Below are 10,834 nucleotides of genomic sequence, written 5' to 3'. Positions count from 1 at the left end.
CTATCAGTAATAACACTGATCCTAGCCAAATGCAACAGTAAGAAAAGATGAGCAGGGGAAAAAATTTCAGTGGCCTCCACCTGTAAAACCATTTCTGTTTTGGGGGTTGTCTCATTGTTAACACCAAAGCAACTGAAACTGATTAACATCCCCCTCTGCTACGTAGCTGACCAGATCAATATCTCAGGAGTTTTCATTTTGCTCTAGGATGATGCAGAACCCCGTCCTCTGTCTGGACAGTGCTGTTTGACCATGTGCTGATCACATGCACTCTTCCAAGAAAAAAAAAAAACTCTCTAGAAATACACACCAAACTGAGCATGTGCAAAGTGACTCCACACGATATGTCTTATCAGGAGATAAGAGGGGGACACTGGAAGAAGGGGAGGATCAGAGAAGTGCTTCCAGTAGTGACACTGACCCTATCCAAATGGAAAACTAGTGAAAAACAGTCAGAAAAGATGAGTAGGGGAAAAAATGTCAGTGGCCTCCACCTGCAAAACCATTCCTGTTTTGGGGGTCATCTCATTGTTGCCCATCTAGTGCACCTGTTGTTAATTTTATTAACACCAAAGCAGCTGAAACTGATTAACAATTCCCTCTGTTACTTAACTGACCAGATCAATATCCCAGGAGTTTAATTGACTTGATGCTATACTCTGATTAAAGAGTGCTCCTTTATTTTTTTGAGCAGTATATATATATATATATATATATATGGCAAGGTGCTACACAATGTGCTGGTGTTATATAAATCCTGGATAATGATAATAATATTACTAATAAATTGATTACTTTTGATCCGTCTTGAAAAGATTTAGGACATGCTGGAAAATTTGTAGGATGATCACGGTAACGACATCCCCAAATGACTTTGCATGTTTAGAAGTTAACACACAGAAATGTAATAATACAATCTTTATTGTGTTAAAAAGATTCTAAGTATAAAAAGTCAATGACTCTTAGATTTATAAAATAAATCAAAGAATGAGCTGCAAAGGTCTGTTTGCCATTATACCTAACCTCACAAAATTCTAATAATATTCTGATGGAATCTGATATATCATTGGTTAGCACTAATTACAGCAAATTGGATTTATCACTGTTCTTTTCTCAACCATGTTAAAAAGGTCTAGCACTGTTCAATGCAATTTCAATCACTTTTAAATCTCAATTCATCAACCCTTTGTCTGAAGTGGGACAGGTTTCCTCCTGAGAAACGGTACAGCTGAAAGGAAATGCAAGAAGAAAGTTAGTAACACGAAACAACTCCTACAAGTAGGCTGCAGTGTAAGAAAATGACAACCACTCACCAACACCAAATAACTTCTAAATGTGGGGAACAAAATTAAATCTGCAGAAAACAACAGAGACCTAAAGCTGAACTTCACTCTCTCAATCAACATTAACTATTTTTAATCCTTATGCTGCTAGTGATCCTTATTAGTAAATAAATAAGAAGGTATATTAAATTTACTTGTTTAAACATTTTTTTTTACATTTCTTCAGTTACTTCCTTGTTTCTGGCCTAGGCCAAAATTATGTCATACATCCCAGGCGTCTTCATGGGCATTTTTTTTTCTCAGGAGAAGATTTCTCAGCTAACCACACCCTTCAGTCTGCATGCCTGAGCTAAGGGTAGATAGGTTCCAGGAAGTAAATGGTCCATGAATCATATGCCTCTACTCAAAATGGCTGAAACTAGAAATGCTGGGGGTGAAGGACCCCCTTCTGACACCTGAAAAAGCGCCACTAGAATCACTTTTAAATTTTATAACAAAGAACAAAAACAAAAGCGCACCAAACTTGCGCATTACCTCAGTAAGCAAAGGATGAATTTATTGAATTGAGATATATACTCACAAAAGTAGCAATAATTAAGGCATATAAAATACAACATCAAAGCACTGGAATAGGAGACACATGCGGATCCCATCGAGAGGGGAGACTCCCAGGATAAAGGGGGATCCCTTATTCCTCAGAGCTAATCAAACTGAGAATACCCTCCTCTATATATAGCATGTGTGAGCTTTCCCATACGGGTGGAACATTCACAACATGGGGGGTGGGGCTACAGTGTCAAAAAAAAAAAAAAAAAACACAGATGCAAATAAAAACATGCTAAGAAGACAATACTAATGTGTACGTATAAGTAAGCAATATATAAAAATATATAGAAAACGTATAGAATGTCTAAAATATACAATATATACTACATGATTGCCATTCTGGTATAACCCCTTCAAACTGATGATGTACAGGTACGTTGCAGGAGCTGAAGTGGTTTAAACCCTGTGCCCTATTATTTGTAACCAATTTTTATTTGGAAACATCTTAAAATGCTTTTTTCCTAAAAAACATGCTCCTTCCCACTCATAATTTAGTGGTTGCAGAGCTAAGTATTAGCCACATCCCTCCTCACACAGACTTATATTGTAGAAGAGGATGTGCCTGATCCGTTCCATTACTAAGTGCTGATTACTGAGAGCACTAGTGCCTTTTAGATTACAGTCTTATCTGGATGTCAGGCACAACAGCTGTAACAGGAAAGTGAGGATAGAAATAGGAAAATTAAGGTTGTTGGCACAAGGGATGCTTGATGGCCAGTCAGTTTCTGGGGTTTTTTTGTGGCTTTAACCCCCATGTCATAAGTAATTTTCTGAACATTAAAAGTTTTTTTTATACATATAAATAAATGGTCATAGTAAATAAATAGATAATAAATTCAGTTTCTGGACCTACTTCAATTCCATTCTTCAAGTAATAGAATGTTGGCACTCCTGGGATTTGGAAATGCTGTGTAAATTCCTGTAGAAAAATCAGAGAAACGTCATTTTCTCAGCTACAGAAAGCTATCAGAGTTTATGTGTTGCTACTTACATCATCTTTATCAACTTCAACTTTAATGAACACTATATCAGGCATTTCTTCACTTATTGCCTGAAAAATCAAGGAAAAAAAAATCAGACTACAGGAACATATCACATCGTATCATATTGTAATGTTTACTAAGTGCTGATTTATGCCAGGTTTCCTTACTGTAATGGCCAGTCAAGACCTGCTAGCCTTATGATGGGCTTATATTTATGTATTATAGCTCATTGTAATATCATTCATTTTCAATGGTGTCTCAATGCATTGTTATAGCATGGAGTGGAGCATCTGCATTGCAGTGCACTAAAGCATACCTCTATAGTGCAATGCACTGACTTTAGAAAATGAATAGGGTACAATATTTGCTGGATGAGCAAATATTGCCCCACCTCTCCACCTTGTCCAATCAGAGAATGATTTGCATTCATTGAGAAAAAGGGGCCAGCCTCCTGTGATCACAATGCAGCAGGCTTGCTGCTCAATGTGGGACACAGAAGCAAGCAGAGATCACTAGAGTAGCTGTGTCTACTTCTGTGATTTCCGCTTCCAGGGACATCGGCCAGGTATGGTATGCTGTTACACAGTTAATTTTTATGTTAATGTACATGAGAATTCATATAGTTTATTTTTTTGTACCATTTCCTATGGACATTTCTATAGTTAGTAATGCTGCCATCCAGTGGCCTTATTTGGTAATGCATTTGTTTTATATTACCTCCCTGAGATCTATGACACAATTCCTTTGTATATGAAGCTCCTCCCTTCTTCTTGAGTTCAGCACTTCCTGTGTCATGGAGGCAGCTAACAGACCACATGTAACAGGGACACATGTATTCTGCATAGTACGCCACAGAAAGTATCATCTTTTGACCGCATAATGCTGGAAACCATTCATTCTGCTGTATCCTGTTGTCACATGTACAGAATAAAGCAACTTCTGGATGAACACAGTATTGGTGAGTTCAAGCTATCTGATAAGGATTGTCCACAGTGATTATATCCGCTTATACAGGCTAGGCAGAGAGGTCTCACAAGGGATACATCGCTATCACAACAATCTGAGTCAGAATAGTCAAAAGATGCATAGAATCCCTACAGCCTGCTGTGTATATGTGTGTGCCTAATCTGTAATCAAGCTCAGTGCCATCCGCCATCTTGCAAAGCACATGGTCGCACAAGCTTACTGCACTTCATGTGAATGTTAAAAACTGTTTCTCTGCATTGAACTGTGTTACCCCACCCGTCTAAGCTGCTGTTTGTCTTCTTAAAGAGACAGTACCAATTTTTGCAGAACAGTAAAAAATGTCTAGACAAGGCTCTGAACACTCCTTTATGGCCGAACCAACGCAGATACATCATTCCCCTGAACCAACAGATGTATAGGGAGCAGATTCTGCAGACATTCCTGAACAGAGCGTAAAACCCAAAACGTACAATAAAACCAACACAGAAACTCAGGGAAAACTATGAAGCCACTACAGATGAGTTCTCCAGTAATCTGTCAGACCTCTGGGACCGAACTTCACAATTCATGTCAGTTTTGTCACACTTTAATGATCAACCAGCTGAATTAAGAGACTCTATAAATCGCCTATCTGCTGCGTATGTACGCTACCAGCGGCTGTCTGTAAAATACTCAGCTTTCTTTCAGGACTCTAATATAGAGGATTCTTCAGCAGAACTCACCAGGACTGATGCACTAAACCAACAAAGGGATCTTGCAGTGCAAAATGCTAAGTTTAAAGCAGAACTCCGCATTACTCAATTGCAGGAGACCAGATCTCACAGATCCACCTCAACCAAGCGCACTGCACTTTCTTCTAGATCCTCTCGCTGCAGAAGTTCGACGTTAAGCGATAAGCTAATAGAGGCCCGCGCTGATGCTGAATTGAAAAAGGCGCAAAGCTCTTTTACCAGAAAGGAAGCAGAGGTAGAAGCACGCAAGACAGCTCAGCAAGCAGAGATAGAAGCACGCAAGGTAGCTCAGCAAGCAGAGATGGAAGCTCAGAGCAAAGCTCTCCAAACACAAATGGCTTCTCAGCAAGCAGAGATAGACGCACGCAAGGTAGCTCAACAAGCAGAGATGGAAGCTCGCAAGGTAGCTCAGCAAGCAGAGGCAGATTCCCAAATAAAGATTCTGCAGATGGAAGGGGAGGAAGCAGCTTCCCTAGCAAGGCTGAAAGTCCTTGAACAAGCAATGGGACAAAGTACTAATTCAGACTGCCTTATCCCAGCAGAACTGGAAGATCCAGTTGAACGCACCAGTGAATACGTATTAAAGCATAACATTTGCGAAGATACAGAGTCATCTCCTGTACCTCCTACTAACAACACTGTTCTGACTCTCAACACAGAGACCTCTCAGCTCCATATGCCTAAGCCTCTTCAAATCTACAACACAAGTACATCTATGCAGCAAACCACATCAACTCCTGCCAACAACAAGGTGACTTCCAGTGACAAGTCGCAGCTCAAGCCACAGCCAGCACAAGCCTTAGAGACTACACCACAGTTAAACGCTCATGCAACATCATTTTACCCTGGTAAACCTCACCCTACATCACCAGAGAACTTTCACACCCAAGGGGTTCCACAAGTTACTTTGGCACCAAAGAGTGAGAGATCAGACTTGAATGACTTTGCCAGATATATGATTCGCCGTGAGCTCATTAACACCAGCCTCTCAAGGTTTGATGACTGTCCAGAGAGCTACAGGGCTTGGAGATCAACCTTCAAGGCTGCTATTGCTGATCTCAACCTTACTACTAAGGAAGAACTTGATTTGCTCATAAAGTGGCTGGGACCAGAATCTGCAGATCGTGTTAAAAGACTGAGAACAGTACATGTTGACCACCCAGAAGCAGGTCTTGTTGCTGCATGGGCAAGACTTGAGCTAGCCTATGGTAGCTCTGAAGCCATAGAGAGCGCTCTATTCAAGAGACTGCAAAACTTCCCAAAAATAGGAAACAGAGACTATCGCAGGCTCCAAGATCTAAGTGACCTCCTCATGGAGCTAGAGTTGGCAAAGATAGACCCACGTCTATCTGGACTAAGCTTCCTGGACACCGCTCATGGTGTCAACCCAGTGGTGTCTAAACTGCCATACGGCCTGCAAGAGAAATGGGCACAACAGGGCTCAAGGTACAAAAGAGACTATAACGTATCCTTTCCTCCATTCTCATACTTTTGCAGGTTCATTAGTGATCAAGCCTGGATGAGAAATGATCCCAGCTTCAGCTTCAGTGAACCAAACTTGCCTGCTTCATCCTCATCATCATCAAGGTATGATAACACAGCAGCTAAACGTAGAGACTGTACTAGAGCAATTTCTGTTAAAAGGACAGACATCTCACCCTCCACAACCTCACCTACTGACCAAGGCATTGTGGATGCCAGAGATAAAGACCCTAATCGTCAGTGTCCTATTCACAAGAAGCCTCACCCTCTTAAGAAATGTCGTGGGCTTAGGGCAAAGACTTTACAAGAGCGCAGGGAGATTCTCCAGAAACTTGGAATATGCTACAAGTGCTGTGCTTCTTATAACCACTTTGCTAAAGACTGTAAAGTTGTTATCAAGTGCACAGAATGCTGTAGCGACAGACATGTTACAGCCATGCATTCTACTCCACTTACAGACAACCCGCAGCAGCTACCTATCTTAACCCCTGTCTCAAATTATGGCGGGGAGCAACAAAGTCATGCTCTAGCCAAAAGTAATGTTTCTTCTTCATGCACAGAAGTCTGTGGAGAGGGACTGGATCACAAATGCTGTGCCAAGATATGCCTAGTCAAGAAATACGCAAAGGATCATCCTGAGGAAGCTGCTAGGATGTATGCCATAATAGATGAACAGAGCAACAGATCCCTGGTTAAGCCTAAATTCTTTGAGATCTTTGGCTTAGAAGGTCACGCCACACCGTATACTCTCAGAACCTGTTCTGGTCGTGTAGAGACCTTTGGCAGAAGGGTCGATGGATTCATGGTCTCTCATATCAAGGATGGAGAAGGCATACCCCTCCCAACATTAGTTGAATGTGATCAGATACCAGACGAAAGAGGAGAGATTCCTACTCCAGAAGCTGCATATCATCATCCTCACTTAAGGCACCTTGCTGATGAGATTCCTGCGATGGACAAGAGTGCTGAAATCTTGGTCCTGCTAGGAAGAGACGTTCTCAGAGTACATAAAGTACGCGACCAATGCGATGGACCTCACGATGCCCCACAAAGACTTGACCTAGGCTGGGTAATAGTGGGCGATGTATGCCTGGACAGAACGTCATCTGAGATCCACTCCTTCAAAACTTACATGTTGGGAAATGGACGTGCATCCCACTTCAAACAGTGCCCTCACCATTATGAAGTAAAGGAGAAGCCTCTTGCCATCATCAAGTACCTGATGTTACTCCTGTTCTTTGTGATGACAACCTAGGTACCACAGTGTTTTGTACTACAAGTGATGACAACAAAATAGCCTTGTCAGTGGAAGATAGAGAGTTCATCAAAATAATGGACGAAGAATTCTTCCAGGATGAGTCTAACAGCTGGATCGCACCATTACCTCTTTGTGCTGCAAGGGCCACACTCCCAACCAATCGTGAACAGGCTCTATCCAGATTCAACTCACTTCAACGAACACTAAAGAACAGGCCTGAAATGAAGGAACATTTCATCGCTTTTATGAAAAGGATCTTTGACAATGATCACGCCGAACCAGCGCCACCACTTCAAAGACACGATGAGTGCTGGTACCTGCCTTTCTTTGGAGTATATCATCCACGTAAGCCAAAACAAATCAGGGTAGTATTCGACTCCAGTGCCAAGCATCAAGGCGTATCCCTGAACGATGTTCTTCTCACTGGCCCGAATCTAACCAACAACCTTGTAGGTATACTTATGAGATTTAGAAGAGAACCAGTTGCCATAACTGCTGATATTGAGCAAATGTTTCATTGCTTCATTGTACGTGAAGACCATAGGAACCTCCTAAGGTTTCTGTGGCACCGTAACAACAACATGAACAATGAGATCATTGAATACCGCATGAAGGTACATGTTTTTGGAAATTGTCCCTCACCCGCTGTTGCAACATATGGTTTACGAAGGACTGCCCTTGATGGAGAAAAGGAGTATGGTGCGGATGCTCGACACTTCGTTGAGAGAGACTTTTATGTTGACAATGGACTTAAGTCTTTACCTACAGACGAAGAAGCCATAGACCTGCTCAAAAGGACACAAGGTATGCTTTCCGAGGCTAACCTCAGACTACACAAGATTGCCTCGAATAGTGTCACTGTTATGAAAGCCTTTCAACCTGGCGATCATGCCACTGGGTTTAAAGATTTAAATCTTGGGATGGACATGCCACCTGTACAGAGATGTCTGGGCCTACGGTGGGACTTATTAAAAGATACCTTCGGCTTTCAAGTCGGCTCTGCAGACAAACCATTTACCAAGCGTGGTGTTCTGTCAGTGGTGAACAGCTTATATGATCCATTGGGATTTGTGGCTCCCATCACCATACAAGGTAAAGCCTTACTTAGACAGTTCTCAGAGTCTATTAAAGATTGGGATGCTCTGCTGCCTACAGACAAGCTTCCAAAGTGGGAGTCCTGGAAACAATCTCTACATGCCTTAGATGGAATCAGTATACCACGCTGTTACACCTCAGATTCCCTTGCTACAAGTCAGAGGAAAGAGCTTCACATCTTCTCAGATGCATCTACTGAGGCCATAGCAGCTGTTGCCTACCTCAAGGTAATAGACTCTAATCAAACCCATATAGGGTTTCTGTTTGGGAAAGCTAAGTTAGCACCAAAGTCTGAGCACACAATTCCTAGGCTTGAATTCTGTGGAACTAATTTAGTTGGAGCCTGTCGAGAGTTACAGCTCAACTCTAGGCCAATCCAAGACCTTTTAGCTGAAAAGGGCTGTACATGGATTTTCAATCCTCCTCATTCTTCCCACATGGGTGGCTCTTGGGAGAGAATGATAGGTATCACACGAAAAATACTGGACTCTATGCTTATGGACTTGAACTCAACAAGACTTACCCATGAGATTCTAACCACCTTCCTGGCAGAAGCATCTGCCATAATCAATTCAAGACCACTTGTTCCAGTTTCTACAGATCCAGAGACCCCAACTATCCTTACCCCAGCTACTCTACATACCCAGAAGCTTGGGTCCGTTCATGTTCCACCTGGAAACTTTAAAACAGGAAATCTGTGCTATGACCAGTGGAAGCGAGTACAACACCTCTCCAACTGCTTCTGGAATCGTTGGAGAATGGAGTATATTTCTACTCTGCAAGGACGCAGAAAATGGCAACACCTGAATCCTAACATTAAAGTTGGAGATCTCGTTCTGCTGAGGGACCAGCAAGCTGAAAGAATCGAGTGGCCTATGGGACTCATTGTAAAGAGCATTCCTAGTGATGACGGCAAGGTACGCAAGGTGGAGGTGAAAGTTGCAAGACAAGGACTGTAAAGACTTTCAGCAGACCTATCACGGAACTTGTTCTGCTCTTGCCCTTTGGAGAATGAACTTGCTTGCGTATGCTGCTGGATCCAACCTGTGACTTCAAGAAGGAAGTGTCTTGAACTTTAATTGATACAACTTGAAGCCTTACATTATAATTGTTGCACTATATGCATGTTCCATTTTTTATGTCTTTCAGGTCTTTAAGACATCAAGCAAATTGCACTGTTGTTTATTTGCAATTGTATAACTACCGTTATGGTTTAAATAGTGACATTTACAATGCCAGACGGGGAGTATGCTGTTACACAGTTAATATTTATGTTAATGTACATGAGAATTCATATAGTTTATTTTTTTGTACCATTTCCTATGGACATTTCTATAGTTAGTAATGCTGCCATCCAGTGGCCTTATTTGGTAATGCATTTGTTTTATATTACCTCCCTGAGATCTATGACACAATTCCTTTGTATATGAAGCTCCTCCCTTCTTCTTGAGTTCAGCACTTCCTGTGTCATGGAGGCAGCTAACAGACCACATGTAACAGGGACACATGTATTCTGCATAGTACGCTACAGAAAGTATCATCTTTTGACCGCATAATACTGGAAACCATTCATTCTGCTGTATCCTGTTGTCACATGTACAGAATAAAGCAACTTCTGGATGAACACAGTATTGGTGAGTTCAGCTATCTGATAAGGATTGTCCACAGTGATTATATTCGCTTATACAGGCTAGGCAGAGAGGTCTCACAAGGGATAAATTGCTATCACAACAATCTGAGTCAGAATATATGGTGTACACATAGTTCCACTGGTCCAAGCTAGATTAATGACATGTATTAAATATTTGTATCTGGAATCCTTCTTTAAAATTGAATTGACTGCAATACTGCAACAAATCTTAATACTTGCCACAACACACTGTTGTAACACACCAAAATGCTAAAGTGTGCAGGAGGCCTTAGTTTAGGTTCACCACCATGTAGGTTGCGTTTGAGGCATTTCTGCATTGCATTTTGCGTTGCATTTTGCACTTGTGTCTGTTACGCATTTGTGATACGTTTTCTTTTTTTTAATTTTTTCTTTTTCTTGTTGCTAAGCAGATTTTAAACGCATCAAAAACGCAGCAAAAATGCAGCAAAAATGCAATACATGCTTTTCTGCAGCATTCCCATTGCAGTCTATAGAACCAAAAACACAACATTTTGCGTTAAAAAAAGTCCCTGACGCTTTCCAAAAAACGCATCGGGTGAAAACGCGGAGATGTGAACCTGTCCCATAGGAAATCATGTTAAATGGACTGTACTGCATTTGCAAAATGAAAAACACTGCAGAAAACACTTAGGTGTGACCCTAGGGTTAGGGTTTCTATGGAATGGGTTTCATACTCCAAAGAAATGTGACTTCATTACACTCCTGTAAGTTTCTCATAGTTGCATTAGCATGCGTACAGAGTGTGACAGATGTGCTTG

At 41.5% G+C, this 10,834-nt stretch overlaps 1 protein-coding gene across 1 annotated transcript in view; it reads right to left on the bottom strand.

Annotated features, from left to right (window-relative positions):
* Window positions 1–903: 903 nt before the first annotated feature.
* LOC149473679 (thioredoxin-like) overlaps window positions 904–10,834 on the bottom strand; it is a 36,325-nt gene continuing 26,394 nt past the window's right edge. The window contains exons 3-5 of the mRNA XM_089674746.1: window positions 2,881–2,940; window positions 2,743–2,808; window positions 904–1,228 (exon numbers count right to left, since the gene is read on the bottom strand). Coding sequence (XP_089530872.1) covers window positions 1,154–1,228; window positions 2,743–2,808; window positions 2,881–2,940 — 201 coding nt within the window. The 3' untranslated portion in view covers window positions 904–1,153. The remainder of the gene's footprint in view (window positions 1,229–2,742; window positions 2,809–2,880; window positions 2,941–10,834) is intronic.

This window comes from Staurois parvus, unplaced genomic scaffold (assembly GCF_062004578.1).
Source record: "Staurois parvus isolate SC_StPar_1 unplaced genomic scaffold, SC_StPar_1.0 ptg000012l, whole genome shotgun sequence".
Lineage (NCBI taxonomy): Eukaryota > Metazoa > Chordata > Amphibia > Anura > Ranidae > Staurois > Staurois parvus.
This window is presented reverse-complemented; position numbering and strand designations above follow the sequence as displayed.